This window comes from Cebidichthys violaceus, unplaced genomic scaffold (assembly GCF_023349555.1).
Source record: "Cebidichthys violaceus isolate CVI_PGR_0920_01 unplaced genomic scaffold, fCebVio1.0.p SCAF_21, whole genome shotgun sequence".
NCBI classification, from domain to species: Eukaryota; Metazoa; Chordata; class Actinopteri; order Perciformes; family Stichaeidae; genus Cebidichthys; species Cebidichthys violaceus.
In genome coordinates this window covers 2555302-2578600 of record NW_027176384.1, presented here as the reverse complement: position 1 = coordinate 2578600, position 23299 = coordinate 2555302, and the positions used below count along the sequence as shown (strand labels likewise).

At 39.1% G+C, this 23299-nt stretch overlaps 1 protein-coding gene across 1 annotated transcript in view; it reads right to left on the bottom strand.

Moving 5' to 3' along the window:
- Positions 1-1129: 1129 nt before the first annotated feature.
- Positions 1130-23299, bottom strand: part of tafa5a (TAFA chemokine like family member 5a) — a 132186-nt gene continuing 110016 nt past the window's right edge. Inside the window, exons 3-5 of the mRNA XM_068716894.1 lie at positions 17944-18071; positions 10661-10868; positions 1130-4094 (exon numbers count right to left, since the gene is read on the bottom strand). Of these exons, the coding sequence (XP_068572995.1) occupies positions 10860-10868; positions 17944-18071 (137 nt within the window). The 3' untranslated portion in view covers positions 1130-4094; positions 10661-10859. The remainder of the gene's footprint in view (positions 4095-10660; positions 10869-17943; positions 18072-23299) is intronic.

Sequence of the window (23299 nt, the reverse complement as noted above, 5' to 3'; positions counted from 1 at the left end):
CCAATGAGCCACGGCCGCCATTATAGTATGGCATGTCGAAAATAGTCATAAAAAAGTGATTGTACAGAATGTCGAAAAAGATCATGGTATAACATGTCGAAAAAAGTCTCATAAAAGTCATAAAAGTTGCTATACAATGACTGTTTTTGACTTTTTTCGACATGCTATACTATGACTTTTTTCGACATGCTATATTTTTACTTTTTAATGACTTTTTCCAACATCCATCATCCAAAGGAAAATGCAGTAAATGAGCCAGCCACCTGATTCCAACGACAAGCTGGATTGCAGAGCCCTGAAGCTCCGCACTCGCTGCTAAATAGAGAAAGGTGTGTGTGTGTGTGTGTGTGTGTGTGTGTGTGTGTGTGTGTGTGTGTGTGTGTGTGTGCATTCAAAGTTAATTAATATTGAACGTGTTGCGTGCTTATTGCACCAAATTTTAAAAAAGCACTCTATGGTGTCCCCAGCAATAAACCCAAATAGTGTTTGAATAGATTGGATGAACGGTTCCCGACATGCACAGAGAGACTTCTTGCTTTATAATTACGAACTATTCTGTAACCTTTTTATGACATACTATACGCTGACCTTTTTATTGGATAGTAGTGTGTCTTTTCATGATTTTTATGACATACTATACTATAAACTTTTCATGACATACTATACTATGACATTTCTTGGTATACTATACTACAACTTTTTATGACATACAATGACGTTTCTTATGACAGTATAACTTTTTTATGTCTTTTTAAGTGGCACTAATAGCAATAATGAGCCTCAATTATGGAGCCTATATTGTTAAATTCAGTCATTATTAAATCATGTGCCATTGAATGAAGTCTACTTTAATACTGCATGGAAAACCACATTCCAGCAATCGCATAATTACTTGCTTTTATGGATTAATGTCTTCAACTGACATTTTCTTTCATTATAATGAAATGTTTTTTGTGGAAGTACTCTCAGCTTGTGTCATTCATGCTCAGTAGGTCCTGTTTGCATTTCGAAGTGTCCTTCAGCAGGACACTAAACCCAAGTCGCTCCCACTGGGCAGGCCAGCACCTTGCATGGCGGTTCCGCCACCGTTGGTGTTTTCATGTAAGTGTAAATTACTTAATTAGAGGCAAATTTTGAAGTGTTTTGTCCAGTAAGGTAGAAAGTAGCTACATAATTGCAGTCAAGTTTCCATTTATATTAATAGGATAGGAATTTAATAATTTACTTCCACCTTTATCTTGTTTTTATAATTGACATTTCTCACCTTTGTCACCAAAACAGTCACAATCTGTCTTTAAACATGTTTTATTTGTTTTATTGTGCCTGGTCAGGAACCACTGCTGATGAAGACCTGTATAACATTAAAAAAGTGAATTCATTATTTAATGTGGGTGTATACTCTTCTTGTCCAGGTGGCTCTCTCAGTGCAGACTGGGGTTGGCTGAAGTACCCAGTGACCCACAACAGGATAAGCTGGTCCACCCTCCTAGGGCTTTTCTGCTGTTTGGTGAGGCACATTTTGAGTTTGCAATACCTTGTTGAAAAATTGTTAACTTATTGTAGAACTATGTTAGGCCCAAAACAAGAAACATACCTCTTCATGTGGCTTCCTTCCAGGATGATAGAAATTCATTAAAAAAGGTAATCGTCGGTTTTAGGTGAAGTTTAGTTCAACAGAATAACAGAATTATGTATACTCCTCAAAAAGCCAGATGACTTAGAATTTTTACAAAACATGGTCTCTTATTTGGTTGAGATGCCCATGCTATAAATGCAATCATCATATTCCATTGTATATTTGGCTTTATTATATCAGTATAATTTTTCAAACTTTTTTGACAAAACGATAACTAATTAGGTGACTCCAGGGTGATACTGCTGATGGTGGTAAAAATTATTAAACAATGCAAAATGTTGGCACAAAAACAGTTGTGGAGTTAGAGTTTGTGCAAACTGTAAATATTTCGTTTTCTTGTGTTTGAAAACAAGTCCGCAATGCTTTGTAGAAAACCTCCAAAAAGGAAATCCATTGCCGAAAAAGTCCAAGCATGCGTTATAAGTATCACACTGCATATTGTATGCCTTTTTGTTATGTTTTTTAGGTGTAACCTCCATTTACGTTTTTTCTTTATATATTTATATTTGAAAAAAAGTTTCATCTGTAAAATGTTGGGTTAATGGGGTCAACACATTGCTCTTGTGTGCATTTTATTTCACTTTACTAAAGACAAAGGTATGCACATGGTTGACCTTTTCTCTGACCATTTGATGGAGGCAGAATTGAAAAAAAAAAAAAAAAAAAACTTTCATCATTTTTTACTCAGTTATGTCACTAACCAGTTAGTCACTGGTGCAGCCTTTTTGAAAATATTTTACCACTGAACTTCAAAGGACTTTAAGCCAGAAATGATCCAGTCACCCATCTGAACACCCAGGAAAGGAAAGGATCCTTAATTTTTCATCACTTTCAGAATACATAGTCATTTATAGTAAAACCAGTATAAGATAATTTCAATTTTCCTTTGATGACCTTGAACACCAAGACCATCTAAATTTGCATGGAACGTTTATTTTCATATATTTAATTTATTCTTAAAATATTTCATGATAAAAAATGGATGTAAATGACTAATACTTCTGCAATGCTTTCTCTTTCTCTCGTTCTCTCTCCTTGTAGTATCGCCGTCAAAAAGTCGCCAGATTTGTGCAAGAACAAACACAAGCACAAAAATAAATTAAGAGATCAAAAGCCATAGAGAGGAAATGAGTCAGTATTCCACACTGTGTACAATACAATATCATAGCAAATTAGCAGATTTCAATGGCTTCCACTGACTACCATAGATTTACAATGTTCAGTTGGCTGCAGATCAGTTCTCAATAAATTGTCACTTTCCTTTTTTTTCAGTAATGGTTCTGATAGACAGTGACTTGTTGATAACCATGAAAAGAAAGCGGCTACTGAGGTGTGAACAGAAAACCTGGGACTACGAGCTAGCAGTAATGAGAACAACAGCATTTGTTCACATCCTACTAAACTGCCATTGTGACCACATTTTAAGTCCAAGAAGCTTCTCTACAAAGGTACAACATATAAAACTGTTAAATATATAACTTTTTAGGGCCTTTCAAAATACATTTAATGACATTTCTTTACTCTTTCTCTTCAGACTCAATAGCATTTATACGCTCTGTAAATATTCATCATCTCTTTAATATGATTTGCGTTCCTGATCCATGACCAATTTGACAATGCTTCCTTCAAGCTGTCCCAACCGTAGCTACTGAAAAATGCAAATCAGAATTATTTTTTTTTGATACACAGTTATACATATGTAGTACCTATATCTCCAGTTCCGAAATACAGTGGTGGACTTAGTCTGAGAAAAAATGTCTGGAAAGTTTTAAAAGTACTCCTTTGATTGTGTCCAATACATGTGCCACCGGACGCCAGTTGCCGTTTGGCCCATTTGTGCACCGTGTCTCTGTGGGCCGGTGGCGACAGTAAAAGCAAGTTCACAAAGTCTCTGCGTATCCTTGCCACATGGCCCACTTTGTCATAATGATCGTATTTGTTGTTTTGCTCTTTGGTCTATAAAAATATGGGAGGTTTACTCCAGCAGAAGGCCTATTCACAGCAAAGAGCGCTCAGTTTGTTTTTTGATGGCCGCGTGAGGTGGTCCGATAAGCAACAGGGTCCGGTCTGTAATGAGTCCCGTCTTTCCTCTGGAACTGCTGCTCTAGAGGCTAGGAGAAAGTTGTGGAGAAATCCCCTTGTCAAAGCAGTTAGCAGTTTCAAACAAAGTACTTCCAATGAGGCAAAAACCATTCGTAGGATTCAAAGTGTCCAATCCGCCATGGTACAAGCAGGCACTGCTAATTTCACAGAGCAGGCAGATAGTGTGGAGAGCAGGTGGACACAACATTTTGACCCAATGACAGGTAGCAGGTGGGAGCAGTCAGAAACCCGGAGGGTCTTGCCACAGGAAATGGAAAGGGTTTTACAGCAAGTAGTTTGTCCAGTGTCCAGGGGAAAGCTCACTCCCTCAAACAGTCAATCCCTGGTTTTACCATCTCTAACTGTGTTATGAGACCTGTGAATCAACAAGAACAGAGCAAACATCAGGTGATTGTTTAGCACACTGTCATCATCACACTCTACAGTTTTACAGGCAGCACACATTGTCTTTGTACTGCCTGTATATTTAGCACTTTGCGTTTCGAAATATAAGCAAAAATATATGATCATGTTCTGCAATTAATACATGCAGCAGCATAGTAGATATTTTCTTCAACAATTCAGAAATTTGACATTTACCTTTGGAACGAAAGTTTGTCTTTGCAGAATACATGCATCTGCTCTCTTTTATAAGTACTCTGTCCTCCTTTCAAAGTAAAACCAATATTTGTTCAACATTTTGAGGAAAATGCTTGTTCACTTTAGAGAGAGTTTATGTAAGGATTGATACCACACACGTCTGTCCGTTAAATAAGAAGCTAGTGACAGCAAGCTTAGCACAAAGATTGAAAACAGAGGGAAGCAACTCTGCTCTGTCCACATGTAATAACATCTTCCTATCAACACCTCTAAAGCTTGCTGATGTTAAAGTTTGTTCTTTTAAATTCGTACAAAAACATTTAAACATGCAGGTATTAACCTCAATGTGTTGGGTGGACCTCAGACCCTCTGGGGGGTGTGGGGGCATGGCCGCCCTAAGAAAATATTTAAAAGTTAAATGCATCAATCTAGTGCACTTTGCATGTATTTGTCTTGATGATCTTGTAAACAATTTTGTGCTGGAATGTTGCCAAGTAAATTTATGGCATTCAAATACTCTACGTAAAGGGTAACTTTGGTATTTTTGTTAACCTTTTCAACCCTATTAGCCCATGTTTTTGTGTCTAAGTGACTAATGAGGACAACAATTTATAAATTGGTCCAGTGTTGAGTGAATGCGCTGCTAACGGCAGACGCTACACAGGCTGTAATGTAATCGTTACTGTTAGTTAACGTCCACTAAAAGGGCTTGTTTTTGCCACCGACAGGCAAAGATTGTTATCACAAGTGTCTGACAACATTATGGAAATATAACATTTGTCTTAACCTTCGCTTGATACAATCTATTTATTGTTGTGTGTGTCTCGTTCTGAGATCTTGCGTCACAGCTGCATTGTCAAAATCATTGAAAATCCTTCAGATAAGACTAAGCTAAATTTTCTGTACTTCAACACAACAAACTGCCAACACAGGCAGTTCTCTCTCCAGCTCTCACTAGTTGTCTTCCAGCAACAAGTCACATGACACAACTCAGAATTGTTGTCCCCATTAATCATTTGGACCCAAAAATTGGGAAATAGAGTCCAGCTGAAAAAAACCCAGAAGTAACCCTTGTATTTAAATATGATGTAGCTTTATACTACTACTCCACTACAACTCAGAGGGACACTTTTTTTTACTACACTACATTTTACACTATTAGTAACAAGCTATTTTGCAGTTTGAGATTATAAATACAAAATATTAATCAAAAATGAAAAAAGATTTATTATTAAGAAATATATAATTACTAAATAAATAAAGTAGTTCAAATGAGCTCCAACTTTACCAGCAGCAACATTAAAGTGATGAACACATTAATGCATAAATCATTTTAATCTAATAATATTAAATATATCATTCCTAATTGGGCCATTCAGCATGATGATTACTTTTACTTTTGGTCATTTTTTTGAATGCAAATACTTTTGTACTATTATTTATAGAACAGTTTGATTGCAGGGCTTTTACTTGTAGCCTGTATTGTTACACTGGTAGTACTTGTGTAAGTAAAATATCTGAGTAGGCTACTTCTTCCTTCACCACTGTCGTCTAGCAAACAATTTAATCATAAACACAATGGTTGTGTTTGAGTAATATGAATGAGACGGGGTCTGTGTTTCAAAGACGTGCAGGGTGGGTTGCCGACATTGCCCTCCAATTAGCTTAGCATAACCGGATTGTGGACTAAGCTAATCTGGCCCTGTCTGAAGGTAATACAATCTACCAACTATAACTATATAATATATATAAATATAATAATATATAATATATAATACCTCTGAAGCTTACAGGTTGTAAGTGCAGCCTTTAACTGATTCCTCCTGTTTCTAGTCTTTATGCTAAGCTAAGCTAAGCTAACTGGCTGCAGCTTCATATTTAACATATTTATGATATCATCAATCTGCTCATCTAACTCTCAGCAAGAACGCAAATCTGAAAGTAAAATGTTGAATTATTATTTTAAAACTAAAAATATATATTTTTAGGGGAGAATTGCATACATTGTGTGATACTAAAAGCCTTGTGTATACCCATTGCTCCTTACCAAACGGAGGTGCTTATTACAGCACTGTGGTAGAATTGTAAATATAAAAAACTCTCTGTCAAAGTAATTGTTTTACTAGTCAAATTTTTACAATTCGTCAGCGGGTGTAACCAAATAACAATGGAGTCTCACAGTGCAGAGACTAAGAAACAATAAATCTACCAAAAGAAAGACACATTTGGAAGCCTCCTCACCATCTGGCTCCTGCCAGTCACGCAGCCAACTTGAGGCGCTGATGTCTTCCAGGACTTCTGAGGTTTAATTCATAATTATGAACTATTTTTGATTTAACAGGGTGCAAATTGCCATGAAAGGGGCAGGTGTTGGATGGAGTACTCGCATGTATCACAAACGACAATTTCTGATGCTCTGGGAATAATAAACATCTCACTGAGATACTCGCTTAATAGAGATAATGTCATGATTTTGTTGGTGCTGGGCATTAAATGACCCAGAGGCATAACAGCTTAAAGCAGGGACATGATTGTGCCATCAGTTGACTGTGACCGCTGCCCAAACAGGTGTTTAGTCCCAGTGTCAGTCTCACTTCCTTATCTCAATGCCTCCTTGTGGGCACACTGAGATTACAATGGCTTTGAATGGTCAAGAAGTCACAAATAAAACAGAAGCAAGACAGAATCACTGCATAGACACATCTAAAGAGGAATGGAATGCAAATGCTTTTAAATGGCAGGCCAGGCATAGGCAGTACAAGGTAACTTTCTTATATTCTCTCCATATTCCCCTCCTTTTTTCTCACACCCACACTGTGGCAAATGGTTCCCTATAAATCTCACACACAAATCTCATCTCAGGGAAATGCAAGCCTTCTATTAAAAAGAGGAGCGAATGTCAGATGAATATGAGATGAAATTGCCCTATGAATAAAATTCACAGGCCCTCAGTGATTATTACGTCGGGTTTATCAGAAAACGACCATATTACTGTATTTTATATCTTATAACAGCAACAGAATATTTTACATTCTTGCGGCAGAGGAATGCAGAGTTGAAGGAAATGTGATGAAGAGTCTGTCTGGCTATTAAACACATGGACCAGCTGTTAGTACATTGGGGTCTGGCTATCTAAACAAGACCAGAAAGAGAATTAGACCACGAATTAGACAATTTGAGTGAGACTGATAAGTGCTGCAAGTGTCATAGTTACAGAAGGGGAAAAAATCCATCTGTGTTAATGTCCAATTTGTGCAGGATTCTGTTGTTATGAAGCTAGCAGCAAATCCACTAAATACATATTGATATGTACCCAGCAGCATTCAATCGCAGATAAGGAAAACATTAAACATTGGATTCCAGGGGCGTTACTTAGAGCTTCCTGTCCCCGGGCAAAGCTGAAATGCTTTGATCTATAAATAAGCATGCATTTTGCATGTGCATTCAAGTGAAGGTGCATGCAGCCACATCTGTTGGAGCTAAAGGAAACTATACACAATACATATGAATCTCTCTCCAACTGGGAGTTAAAGCAAATGCGCCCGAACAAGCGGCCTCGGCCTGACATTTCCTCTTTGGATGAACTCTCGCTGACTTCAAAATGTCACAACGCTGTGACCCACGGTTAGCGCATGAGCGAAAATTGATCTGCTTTGCTTCTCCAAACTCTTTATTGAGACTCTGATGGATGTGAATAATGCAGAATCTCAGGAGAATGTGGTTGATGAATTGATGTTTGATTGATCGGCTGATTTGGCTGGAAGCTTTTTTTGTTACACTGCGAAGAGGGCGAGGCGGTGCCGAAACATCAGCTAATGGAATAAAGCCTTTTCTGCTCATCTGTCATTCTAAATTGCCCCTGCTTTTTTGCATCAACTACCTGTTTCTAATACTTGTTCTTGCCGTCGCTGTTTAATGTTCAGCCTTGTGCAGCTAAGCACGCGTCCTTTTGGATTGGAGCATGCAAGCTGCACAATAGCCCACTAGATGAATATTCATAAGTGAACTTGTAGGTTAGGAATGATCCACAGGTTAATAAGGGAAGGGAAATCGCTCATTACATTCTGTGAAGTCGGATAATGCCTGAAGCAGACGCTGAGATCAAAATACATGAACATGTATGCACAGGCCTCTAGACACTAGGCCCCATTACACATTAAGAGAGAGTTCAAAGCTATCTGGGGTGTTACGTCATCATCAACCCTTTCATACTGCATTTCAGAACATCAAAGCAAACACATTTTACTATCTGGATTCTACAATATGACCAGAACTTCAATTCTCAAGAGGTAACATTAAAACAGATTTAACATTGCACTTCTACCAGAAAGGAATAACAAAATGTCACTGATTTGTTTTAGATTCAAACAACTTGAAATGTTCCCCCATTTCCCTCAATGCACTGTAATGTATAGATTATATCTGTCCATGCAATAAGCTACTGTATTGCATGCCATTGCATGGGAACAGATGATTGCAGACAATATGGTATTGTTGCCCTTTATACATTATGGGACCAAATCTAATCTTAGATAGCCTTCTTCATTAGTAAACAGACAATGATCCTCTATATGATGCGCTGTGAGAGGATCCTCGTTCACAGCATGCATTCCACTCTGTGTCTATTTATACTTTCAAATCTACTGAAGACTTGCTGTCTGGCCTGTAAAGCAGCCGGATCAGATTTATTTCTAGAAAACGAATCATAAATGCCGACAATATTGACCGAGAGAAGAGCCTGGTTTTTAGAAATTCTATGAGACCAGGCATTTTTATGACTTTAGCTTCATCCCTTTTATTGCACTAAATGCCAAATTTACTACATGGCTACTCACTGTTTCCCAATCACATGCATTAATATCTGTCTGGCGCCTTGTTTTATTTTAGCGCACAGACGCCATCTGACACAATACTTTAAAGACAATATACAAGGCATACCAATAAAGCAGAGCAAAACAAGCTGAAACTTATGGGTTTTACTGGTATTGCTGCACACATGGATTTTCTGTGGTTAAACACACACTTGGGATCAGGCGAGTTTATGGAAAGATTTGTAATCCAAATAAAGACATTACGGTTGTTTAAATTCTATCAGGATTTATTTATGTCTGTGATTCTTGTTTGCATTTTCTGGCAAAGCGGGAGGATAATGTGTTTGTGGACTAATATATCTAGAAAAGTGGTTGTAATGCTTTTCATCAGATTTTGAAAAAATAAAACTACCAGAGGGACCAAGTTGTTATTATTTTTTTGTCAGGTTGGGTGATCCCCTGGATGTTATCACAGATAACTTTATGGTGGGAGCCTTCTTTACAGAGTCCTTTACCTTCTTTGCTTTAAAAAAATATGTAAATACGTATTTATATTTCTTTCTTTTAAGAAGTTTCAAATTGACAAGGCAAAACGGTTCGGTACATACAGTAAATAGATACTGTCCAAATATACAAAGTGCTTAGTAATAAATTGCTTTTAAAGTGCTACGTGCTTTAAATATAGTGGTGTCATGTACACTATATTCTTATCAAATGTCCAGTGTGTGCCATGGGAGACTCTTACATTTGTCATAAGTTCTGATCAGCTAATATGTATTCAACCAACATGTCGCTATCACAGTCAGATTTATTTTAATGGCGCAATGCAAACTATCATGCAAACTATGCAGATTATTAGTTGGTAAAGTAAAGTTCTCAGGATTTGGGAGGCATCTTCCAGTTCAAAGGTCCACGCATGATTGAGGTAGAATTTGTCTGGAACTTGAGACCAAGACCCTGTAAAGTGGTCCAGACCTCTTGTACTTTGTGGCAGTCCAATCAACAGGTTCTGCTGTGTCTCATTTTCATTACATTTTTGTCCAAGATACTATAGGTGCCAACTCAAAAACTCCTGCAATCTTCTTCTCTCTGAAATATATTTATGTTTTTATGTTTTATATCAATATATTAATATGTGTCATCAGTTAAGTTTTTATATTTAGTTATCCTCCCATGTTTTAAATCCTTTATTCTAATTAAAGATAATTTTTGCTACTTAAATGAACCCACTATATCTGTAAATGCTGGTGTTCTGTAATACAATCTTCATTATATCAATGTGTATGGCCATGTCTTTCTCTGCCTCTACCCAATTAACATTTTGGATAAATCATTTATGTGCAGTAAGTAAGATTCGGACACATGGTTGCTTTATATATTTTTTAAATCAAATAACTTCATTTTAAGAGAGACATTTGGCTATACATAACAAAAATACGATATGACTAATCTCCCTTTTCAAAACTAGCTTCACCACAAGAACTTGAGTGACAAATCAAAGAATTAGAGGGGAAGGGGCTTTCAGTTGTACCTCGCTGCCTCCATGTGGCTCTTGGTGCTCTGTAGCTGCTTGTGTTGCTTCCCGCCTTTGCTGGACCAGGGTTCGGGTGGAGTTGTTGTGATGTTGGTGGTGGTGGTAGGGTGCTGTTGGCAGATGGTTTTTGGCTGTCTGTCAAGGGGTCATCAATGCTCTCCATAGTGCAAGAGTGTCGAGGGGGACTCTTGTCGCGTCATAGAGCCTAGGAGAGAGAGGGGAAGGTGATATGGTTATCAAGTTCTTAATGAGGATGCAGTGTTTTATATTTTATTTTTTCAGAATTTAGACACAGTCACGGCACCATCATCAGCACCACCACCATTATCAATTTGTATCGCTAAAAGGGTCTTGAAAACCCGATAAGCTGTTTGTTGCTAGTGTGTCTCAAGGTCTATTACCAAATACATGCAAAATGACATTCTAATCAACCTCAATTGTACTTTGTGTTTAGTGCTAATTAGTAATTTTGCTAACATGCTAAACTAACATGGGCAACTTGGTAAACAGAATGCACAAGTAAACAGATGTTTTTCAGCAGCAAAAAAAACCTGTATTTACTTTTGTGTGAGTGTGCACATTTGTTGTAGCCTGCTTGTTAGAAAAAACCTACAGCTCTGTTAACTGGGCGCTGCTTGCAGTGCACAAGCCACATGAAAATGGCTGAAATTCTGAAACTGGGCCGTGTGCTTTCATTGGCTAGCAGAAATTTTGGGTTTTGGAAACGTTGCTTTCTCAGCAGAATAATCCCTGTTGATAAGAAACTAAACAGGCAGACTCTATTGTTTTAGTTGTCTTTCTGCCTCTCTTACTAACAGCCCCAGCTTCCCAAAATGGAAGATTTGGTATTTTCCAAGCCGAGACGATGTGCTGACTTGGCTCCCTCAAGAAAGAAGCTGGCAGATACAGCTAATGGTTAGCAGCACAACAGGGTCTCTTTTTCTTTCTCCCTTGGCCTGTCTGGGGTGGCCAAGCAGCTTTCTTCTTAGCGGTGAATCTGTTCAAACCACTGTTGGATGTGCCTGGAGGGCCCAGAGGGATCAATTACTGAGGCCGGTACCGACCCAGAACCGGGGGGGGGTGGGGTGGGGGGTGGTGATGGTGGGGCTTTGGGGGATTCCATCAGGTCCATCAGGTCCAGCGCCTGAACCGGATCCCCATAGAGACGGAGAGGAAGAGATGAAGAAACAGAAAGGAAGTGATGGTAAGGGGACTGGGGTATATCGAAGGGAGGCACTTGCTTACAAATCCCAAACGAAAGAGCTTTTTCATTCTCGACCAACATGCCTTCACTAGCAGATGTATATCATATATGCTTAAATACAAAACCTGAATACTATTCAGGCGCACGGGGGGGGGGGGGGGGGGGGCTGGGGCAAATCCCAGCTGACATTGGGTTAAGCAGGGTACAATATGAACAATGAAAGTAAATTGAATCACAATGGGATGCTTTTGTACTTTGACTGGGGCTGGACTGCAAAAACCCCCATCTAAATAGAGCTAGTTTATTAATGAAAATGAAGTGCCAGGGGAGGATCCCCTGGACCCAACATGGAGGTACAGGCTAAGCCTCAAATGTCTGTTACTTGTTTACTAACTGGCCACTGGCCTTTTTTGCAAAAGTGGCCCCCAGGCAAAACACGTTGAGAATTCCTGCTCTAGAATCTCACAGGGATTCATGTGTAAAAGGCACCCTTTCTAGAAAAATTCTGTTTGTGTGAGGATAAAAAGAACCTTTATTTCCACGCAAATACACATCAAGGCACGAAGAGTCTGCATGTTGAATCTTGCCCTCTCCCACTTACAGAGTACCTCTAGAGTGTATAAAATATACATGACACATGAGCTCACAGTATCAAAAATTATACTCATGCTCAAACATGTTTCCAATTCCATATATCTTTCTCCTCTATTCTGCTTGATTACGGTAATCACAGCCTTTCTCTCACAAGGTGCCAATTCTGTTCATAGCACTCTGTTCACAGCCTAAATACCCCAATCAGGACTGACCTAATAGAACGTATGATTAAGACCTAGTCTCACATTAAAGGATCTTTAGTCATTTAAATAGTCCCGGTTTCTACATTTGGAACCACTGTTTCCTACAATGTCTGAAAATGATTGTGTGTTGTATCATTACATGTGAAAAGTACAGTACACAAGACTATACATTTCAAGACAAATACACTTATTTTTGCTGAGTGTTAAATCAATTGAAAACATTGACTATAGCATGTGTATACAGCATGGCAGTAGTGAAAAAATAATCTTGACAAATTTTTTTTCTTGCTGAGAGAAAACACTTTTGAACAGTCTTTATAAGCACTGAAAGGCTTAACAACAAGAGCCACTGCTTGATGCGCACCAACCGACTTAAATAATGTTTTACGATGTTGTGCGTCTGACTGGCCCAAATCTATTTCTATGTTTTTCACTCACACTTCTTCCCTCAAACTGCTTTTCTGTCTCTCTTTTAAATTGTTCGTCTTATCGGGCTGTCACAAAAGCCGTCAGATAACCCGAGGTGATTTCGTTTTTTCCTCTAATGGCGCACTCAGTCTGCCTATTTTTCGCCGAGCTCCCCACGTCAGCACATGCAGAGAGAGATAGCTCCCTGCGCCGTTTCATCTGCCAGTCTAAAATGGTGGAGGGCACAATGCAGAGCTTCCTCCTCTCTGGAGAGATAGACGGCGGTAAGCCTTTCACTGAGAGAAGGAGGTATAGGAGATGACTGCTGAGACTACATATCGCTTTGCCAAAAGAGAGCGCTTGGAAAGGCAGCAAAGGCAACATTTGACTGTGGTAACTGTGTGATAAAATGTAAATTCAAATCATTTAGTGTCATGGAGGGAGGGAAGTATATTGGCAGTGGGAATTAACCCCTGGTTGCTGCGTAAAAGAGTTTCTTTATCTGGTGATTTATTGCAGATGAGCTTTCCAGGGAACATGGCATATTGTGTTGTTAGGACGCTGTGACTATTACCCAAACACTAGCGTGTTAGTTTATTCAACATGTGAATATTGTCATAGCACTGTAGGTTATTAAACAGTACACAAGTTTGTTTGCACTACAAATTGTTTTGCAGTTTATACGCTCTGGTTGAATAATCGCTATTCAGGGACGGGGTTTAGTGAAAAAGAAGATTCGTTATGTTTTGACAGATCTCTCCGGCCACTAATTATGAATCATTTTTATGCCCATATGGGTTGCTATAAAGCATGCTTCTTGGCAGACATTTGCTTTTATGTACTCAGGTAAAACAAGAAAATAAAGTAAAGTGGTTAGTGATGGACATGCAGTTGAGTGTCCACGTGCATTTTATTGTTTCATTAATACAGTTAAGTGAACCCAAGGAGCTCATTTATAGTCTTAGAGCTTGATATCGTTCATCTGAGGAATTCAATTTTCTGTTAGGTCAATCATTTAGAGAAGAAACTTGTCACTGTATTGGCAAGACTCTTGATACTGAAATAAATGATGTGCAATGGCTTCACAAGTGCACCTCTGTTTGATATGTGTCCTTTTCAACTGCAGTTGTGCGTGTGTGCACTGCCAATAAAAGTAACCTCGCTTAAAACGTCACTGTCAACAGTAAGCAATGTACATATCAATCTTCATATGTTTCTTCTGGAGCCGGCTCTACAAAAAAATCCATATTGTGTTTTTATTGACAGGAACTACACGTACCCTGCAAAGCAGGGTCAGACCAAGATGAATGCATGGACACAGGGACAAGGCGGAAGAGAGAAAAAGTGAGAGACGGGGAGGGAGATAATGTAAAAAAGAGATAGCGGGTGAAAGTGAAAAAAGACTCTATGGAGTCAAGCAGAGGGAAAACAAGTATGCGAGGAAGTTATTTTTAAACAGAAGCACATCAAATGGTGGCCTCTGAGAGGTTGAGGGAAAAACGCACAGCATACATCAATCTGCCTTGCAACTCATACGAGCAGACTAAAGGTAGAGAAGAGGTCAGCGGTGTCATCCTGAACAACAATCTCCTTCTGTTTGACAGAGAAAACACAAATTCTCAAACATTTGACCAATACACGCAAACCGCCTCCTGACATTTGTCCAAAATAGCCCTTTATGGGGCTGAGTCAGATTGACTTGGCTTAGTCAAATGCCCTGAGGGACATGTCTGTTTGTCTGCATTGATGTTTTCACACAAACACCTGACAGACAGGTCAGACATGCTCACTGGACTGTGCACAGCCAGCAGTCGTCCTAAGGCAATATTGGGGCGGCCGCAGTTTGGGTTTAACCTTGAAAAGCCTTAGGGAAGGGGCCATTTGTTCAAAGTTAACCAGAGGGAGGCTGAGGAGTAAATTGTTTGTTTAGTTTTTGCCCGTCATTCTCCCTTGGGTCAGCAGATAACAAGAGGTTTATGTAATTTTTGCTTTGGAGAATCAGCCTTAATCTTTTATGCATTTCAGGCAATTTTAGGTTACACGCATGGTTGTGAAGTAAAATCTTCAAGACTTTCCTCAACCACGAGATTTAAGGGAGCATTACATTAGGCCAGTTCATCCATCACATGAATTAAGAATTTTAGAAGAATTTTAAACAATGACCCCGAGTCTGCTTGTTGCAAGTTATTAGAATCCTTGACAGTGAAAGCTGCTTAAAACAAACACACACGCACACACGCACACACACACGCACACGCACACGCACACACACACACACACACACACACACACACACACACACTGACAGTCACAGATGAGTGCACATAGCTGTCCAGCCATTTGACTAGCTGTCACCAGGCTTAAAGTAGCCAATGAAGCAAGCAAGAAATACCTGTCACGTCTCACATATTGTCAGCATAAGCCGATGAGAGGCACATTGACTGACGTCCTGAGCAGGATATGAAATGTGCTTGAGGCCTAGGCTTACAGGGCCACCCTTTGAAAGCAGGGACACATATTCATAACTCTGAGTATACAAACAGTTGAAAACATCAGTAGGAGCATGTTAACATACACATAACAATGCACATCTATTAGCCTAAATAAACAGTGACCACTGCATTTGCATACTCAACCCCCCTCCAACACACACACACACACACACACACACACACACACACACACACACACACACACACACACACACACACACACACCCTAGCTCTTAAATCTGTCAAACTAACACAGTTATATGTTGCTTATATATATGTTGGGTGTTAGTGTGTGTGTGTGTGTGTGTGTGTGTGTGTGTGTGTGTGTGTGTGTGTGTGTGTGTGTGTGTGTGTGTCTGCCTGCACAGATAACAAATTACATTGTAGGTGGAACATGTCATGGCTGTCACCTCAGTCTCCACAACCAGTTATATTCAGGTTGGTGTCCGCTGAGAGACTCACAACGCGGTAAGAGAGCAGAGGCAGCAGCTGATAAAAAACCATATCATCTGGGTTCAGCATTCAGAGTTTGTATCTGCTACGTGTTTGCGTGTATGTATGTGTTTGTCTTTAAGCAGGAAGGCATAAACAAGTTAGTCAACTGATGACTAAATCATGACAGATGCATTAATGATGCCCCACCGGTCCTTAGTGTTCACCCATTGACATTCACAGATAGGGCAGCTGTGTTGTGTGTGTGTGTTGTGTAACATGTTTCTTAACGGAGGCCACTTTAATTGCTACAGTAAAGACTGTGCATACAGGCTGAAGAGCAACAGGGTTTTACATCTCTTGTAAAGCAGTGGGAGGATGTAAGGCCTGGTATGTGGGAAGGTGTGTGTGTGTGTTTGAGTGTGTGTGTGTGTCTGTGTGTGTGTGTGAGAGTTTGAGCTGGGGGTAAAGTGGAGAGGAGGAAGCTTGGAGAGCTGGAGACAGGGTTTGAAAGACGGGCGGTTGAATGAATGAGCGGCATCTTAGTGAATACAAGTGGTGGTTCCCCATCTGTTGCCATCATTAACATTAAGAACGTCCCTAATTCAAGCTAATTGCGGGTGACGAGGAAGTAAACAAACCGCGTACAGTTTGTAGAGACGAGCTGAAGACGAGGAGGGTGGGAGAGGAACATTTTTTTAAGGCATTTTCAAGTGAATTCTTAGCTGATTTTTAGGCTATTATCAATGGAGTTGTGACCCGACAATGTGCAGTGATATGGCAACAGTTGGAGATGAGGCTCAATGTGTGCAATCAAAAAGAATGAATATTCAATTTTCTGATAATATCCAAGAATCTCCTGAGGAGGTTGTTTTGAGCTACAATATTTTCAAATTACCAATGGGTCAAATGACTATGTGTAAGGTATTACACTTAGTGATTCTGTGGTTCCTCTCAGAATTTGAGCGTTTCAGGTTTACGACCCACAACATTTCAGTGAAAAAAACAGCAGACAAAAACGTTTGCGAAAGTTAGTGATCATAGCAAAGCATTAAGCAGCTAAAGAGCCACCTTTTTTCTGGCATACTGGACTAAAACAGCCAAAAGAGGAGCGAATATTGGACGTACATCCGTTGAGTGGTCAGGAACATTATTCCAAACTAATGCTAATTTACTCTGTGTCTGCTATGTGTAAACAGGAAAGGACAAATCAACTGAAAAAGGTAATAATCAGTAGTCAAGAACTTTGCTTAGTGAAGTCAGCACAACAATATCTATTTAACTATTGCTAACATTAGCTAGCATAAGCCACCATACATGACCAAATGAGGCTGTAGCAGCAAAAGCCATGAGTTTAAGTAAAGGTGCCTTTTATTGCTTATAATTGTATATATTTGATTGCCAGTTTGAAAAAAATAATAAACAATTGACAGCAAATGTAGAATGTGTATTATTTTAGCATTTGTATATTGGAACTCGTTTCATTTCCCAACATTTTTTTGTCTCAAAGGACACATTGTAATGTCAGGCAGTTTGAGAATAAAAATGTTGTAAATGAAATAATCACAACCCAAAAATCACCACACGATTGTACACAAAATCAGGACCCGGAAACAGCACATTAAAGTGGGCTTTAGATAAGAGCTTTTTATGGGAGCCAATACTCAAAAGGGCTTAATATCCTGTAAAAGTATTCATTTTGTTAAAATGGCCTCTAAACAGCAATGTTTGGCAAGCAAAACTGTTCAAGCAGCATAAGAAATAGCATTAAATGTGTCCTTAGATTTTGATTAACACCACAATTGATTTTCTATGCAAATGCTTTATTTTCAACTCTCACGGTCATGTTGTTCTCAGAACCACTGGTGCAGTAAGTCCACACATTTTGCACACACCTACTGGTTTGAGAGTGGTTTGTGTAACCTGGGGGGCGAAAAGAGAACTCACCGTGGTGGTTTTGACTCGGCCTCCGGGCTGCGTACAAGTCCAGCCAGATTTATTGACTAACAGGTTACAGCCTTCGTCCTCCAAACATGGCACCATCTCACACCACTGCTTTTTCCGAACAATACCAGCTGCAGAGAATACAGGGAAAGAGAGAAAGAGCGATTAGAGAGGTGAGAAAAATAGCAGGAATGAACAGATGAAGAGAAGTGAGAGAGGTTGATGCAGAGATGTAACGATTAAAATAGAGGGAGTGGGTTGAGGGACGACAGATGGAGTAAGACAGATATGGGCAAAGATTTAACACGATGGAAAATGATGGAAAGGGGGCGATTTGAGAAAAATGTTGAAATACATTTAAATGGAGTGAAAAAGATGGAGAGATGTAGAGAGGTAGATTGGAAGAGAGATGAGAAATGCAGGTAGATGAAGAGCAATGAAGTAAAGTGACAATTGAGAGGTATGGGAGCAGGGGATGACAGGGAGAGATGAGGGAAAGATGGAGAGAATCAGGCAGATGGAGAGAGCTGGAGAGAGCTGCGATCATTCAGGTAAATAAAATCAAACATCACAAATGATTTTAGCAAGTTTACAGCTTCTCTTGCATTCAACAACATTTTAAACACGATGAAATATGTCCTTGCTTCTACCACAAAGAACAAAAAATACTCCAATTTAATTTAAAGATCCGAGATTTAATGCATTCCAAAAGGCTTTGTCGTAACATGTTGTAATTTGTACTTTTTTAGTACGAACCTTGTCTCAGTCTGTGCTGCTGTATTTCAGTTTCTACACTTCCTAAAACAGGCCCAGGCTCAATCATATTGCATTATTTGTACTGTAGGCTTCACTCATAGACTGAGACATAACGGTAACAACGATAAATATAGCGGCAATTAAACCTGAGTTTTTCAGTTTGAGAAAAGTGATGTTGCAGCTGTAATGCAATCTTTCAACACAACAAATGTATTTTGGATTCTTAAATTGAAAAATCTGTATCTCGTTTCGGGTGTGAGCATCATTACCAATCTCTGTTGTTGGTGTGTGACGGATTCACACTGTCATGCGATTCCTATTTTGCATCAGAGCTTCTTCTCAGCTAACAGCAATGCACTGAGCTTTGCTCTGTTCATATATATCCTTGCCCCACTGAAAATGCATTCAAACAAATCAGTAGATACTGCTAGTACAAGGACAATGACATCCATAAAATGGCTTTTATACATTTTTTCTTTGTGATTGTTGCGCATTTGCGCAAAACACTAAGCTCTTTGATTCTGCTGAACGTGAGATCAAAACCTGACATGCTCTTGGTCTAATCATATAGTGCTATTAAGATATATACTAGGAATAATTTCAGTATCCTCTATAGAAACAGCACCCAACTACTGGAAGAAAATCTGACATAATGTATGCAGTTAGTGAGAGGAAATGTGAGGGGCAGAATGAATCATCGATGAGCAATTTAAAAAAAGACGTCACACATTTACACTAAATGTGTGCCTCTATAATAACATATCAGCACTAGCTGAACAGCCAGAATAAAGTCACAAAGTACAATTTGAAAAACAATCCTTCCAGTGCTTTTTGGTGTAATACGGCTGTTTTCTGTCCTGGCCCCACAGTGGTGGAATGAACTTCCCACTGACGTCAGGACAGCGGAGTCGCTGCCCATCTTTCGGCGCAGGCTGAAAACCCACCTCTTCAGGAAGTGCTACCCTGAGCCTTCCACTTAGCACTTATTGTTTTCATACTAGCTTGTTGCACTTATTGTATTCGTATTACTTATAGCACTAACTGTTTTTCTTGTTTCTGCACTGTACTTTGGCTCTGAGTTATGCTCTGCTTCATGCTCTTAGATGCTTGTTTGGAAAAGGAAATGTACTTATGACTTCTGGTGACTAGTAGTTCTTTTGATTACCAATGTTGATGCACTTATTGTAAGTCGCTTTGGATAAAAGCGTCTGCTAAATGACTGTAATGTAATGTAATGTAATGTAATGTAAGAAACCCCAAAAAGAAAAGACGTCTAATTGCTGCCTTGTGTCTGGGGTTGGCTCCCAATCTCAAGAATAAAATGACCACCTGAGTACGTATATCAGAAAGACAGAAATAGGAAAGAGGTGAAGTGAGATAGAGAAAGAGAGGAAGGATGAAGACAAAGTAAAGAACAAGCATATCGAGATAACATTCTTGACCATTACAGAATATGGGCAAGATAAAGGAAGACGGATACATACATTTATGCTCATATTCGTATGCATTTATGGATGGGAAATTGCATTCTCTAATGGATAACAGTGAAACTCAGAATGAATTACAGGGCATACATACATCATATTGTCTTTGCCATGACGTCCATGGGATGCTGGCTCTCTTATAAAGCACATAGGAATTGTGCTCGGTTCCATATCTATAAATTTGCTCTCAGGGCACCTTCAGTAGTTGTCATAACCTCAAATGTAGATCATCAGCGAGTGTTGTACCGAATGCTAATATCTGTTCACCATAAACAATACCTATATATCAATCAATCCGTGAAATATGTATACCTTCTCAAGCACTACTTTACTAAATATTGAAAGTACTATGAACACTGTGTCAGCACAGTAAAGAGTGAGTTTGAAATTGACACCAATGTAAAGCATTATTATTGTTGAGTGCATTTTGCTGACATGCTACTGGAGGTTGAATTACTTTGCGCTACTATAGTTCGCCTCAAGGCTAACAAAATAACAATCTAACACGTGTGACTTCAATATTTTCACTTCAGGGACAAAGTTACACTTGCGGAACAATGCAATTTCAAATCTGAAAACTATTAAGTGTTGTCAGCAGTATTTTTTTTTCTTCTAGATCAGCCCTGCTCCACAAGTTAGACAAAGCACTCTGTTTAGCGTATATAACCTCATTCCCCTGGCAGTTCTTAAGATAGACATCAAAAGTTATTGCTGTGAACTCCATTAAGTTTACCGGTGAAGCCAATCGTTGGCTGTTGTCCATTTCTGGATATCCACAAATGCTAAGCATTTATCCTGCATGAATGTCAGCCCCTATCTGGTCCTTTGGATTAAGGTGTTTGTTATGCCCCCGAGTTTGCATCCATCCCTAAAGAGTTCGGTATTCTTCAAGACGAACAGTGCCTGGAACTCCTCCTCCCCTCGCAACCTCTCTAACATTGGAATCGGAGAGTTGACTCCCAAACCAACAGTTTGAAAGGCACACACCCACTTCATGGAGCTATAGCCCAGATGGGCAGGTGTGAAAGAATAGGCTAGATTTGAGTTTCTCTCTCAAGCTTTCTTTTTTCATTCATAACACAACTTCCGTCGGTTTTCATGTGTACAACCGATTGCAAGAAAATTAATGCTTTTGAAGAAAGGTTGTCTGAAAATGTGCACCGGTATCCTCATTTGAACAGTTGAGTCTCGCCGCTCTTTCACCCTACCTTCAAGACAACAACCATTTGAGACAACTACAGCGTTCAGATATGGTTCAGTTTGTTTAAAGCAATACCCCTTAACACCTTTCTCTGACTAGCTTGTCCCTATACAGGCGTTTCTCAGGGATCCGTTCTCTCTCACCTGCTTTCCTACATACACATATATGCTGTGCATTATAAAAGCAGTGATCTCTCCCTCATAATGCATGCTGATGACATTATACTGTTGCCAGCAGGACATAAACAGAGCTTCCTACTGGCAAGACATCGTCATCCTTCTTAGACCCCAAAGGTCACAAAGAGCTGTGTCAAGAATACAGAATGAATGTAGATAGAACAGGTTCTACCTACAGTGCAAGCCAATTACCATCAAAGGGCAGGGACAGGAGCTGGTCACTGGCAACAGTAAATTAAAACAAAATTCACCTTCTGGGGCAATGTTGATAACATTTTCAAATTTCACCATATATTGACCAATGTTCTGATCTCATCATTTCAGAACACCCAAGCATGTCATGACTCCTCTGGCCCTCATCGTTTCCCTTTTAAAGAACTTATTTTCTTTTTAACATTTTATCACATATTTATTTATTATTTGAAATCAATCTTTTGAGTGGTTTATCCTGATGTGTTGTGTGAAGTATGCCAGTGCCAAAGATAAATTTCCATTTTATGTAAATGTGAAGGACAAGAAAGTGTTCTGAATCTGCATCTATAGCCAGCTGTGCCTCAGCAACAGTATGTGTAGTGTGGGGAAGATGATGTAAAACCAGCATTGGAAAAGGAAAAGAGAAGCAAGTGAGCAGAAGAGAAAATTAGAGGACATATTGAAAACACACCATTCGTCGAGGTGAAAGGGAAAAAAACCTGTCAGCTGTAATAACACGCAGTTTTTCAAGATTTTTGTTTTTTCCTTCCTTTTCTTATTTAATCCATTACTGTGAATTTATCACATTGTCAGCAAGGTCACTTCACTATTCACTAACCGGTTTTGTTTCGCTTCTAAATTACCATCCAGTGGGGTGACCCTCAGCTGATGAAGATGTATTGCGGCGTCAGGTAAATAATACTAATGAGGGAATGAATGCTATTATGTGTGTGTGCTCCACTCTGCATGTGTGTTAGACATGTCATTTATGACTGAAATAACAGTACAGTGGCTGTATAGCATCAGGTTGCTGTGGTGGTCAAAGGTATGTCGGATGAATGATTTAAAATGTAACTGCACAGACATCACAAATTTGCAAAACAGATTTGTGTTACTAGAAATTCTAACTCATATCAATATATTTTTACAACAATAATGGATTAAATTAATTTGGGTAGCGTGAAGGATGTTCACAAATGATTATAATCCAACTGCGAAGTTGTCCCCCATGAGGAAAATTTTAGCACCGGTCAGCTTTTTAGTTTTGGTATTTTTAGCTTTCAGCTTGACCCAACTCTTGACATTGTCATTTCCAGCCGCACCAGGCAGCTGCTTTCATTAACAAGGCTGCGATAAACACACTGTGCACTAAACAGCAGTCAGTAAAGTTAGTGATTAGCTGGTGAAGTTAGTGGAGCCCAAGACCAAAACAGAGCCAAAAGAGAGTTTCAAACAAATCATGGCTAAATTACATGGCCGAATATAGCTGTAACAGCTAACTGCTCGAGTGACAAATAAAAGCCTTGGATTTATATACACTATTGTGGTATAGTGGTGGTTTAATATTCAGCTATGGTGGTTCTCAGATAAAGTTAATGACCAATTTTTTACAACATGCTAAAAAAAATGGTTATAAGCTTCAACAGATTGTAAAGCTATAGTTGTTGCAAGATTACAAACTAATTGATTATCACCATTTTTCTGTACACTGTATCAATGATATGTTTGTTTTCCCATATTTATAGCCAGATATTGTGCGTGGAAATGCA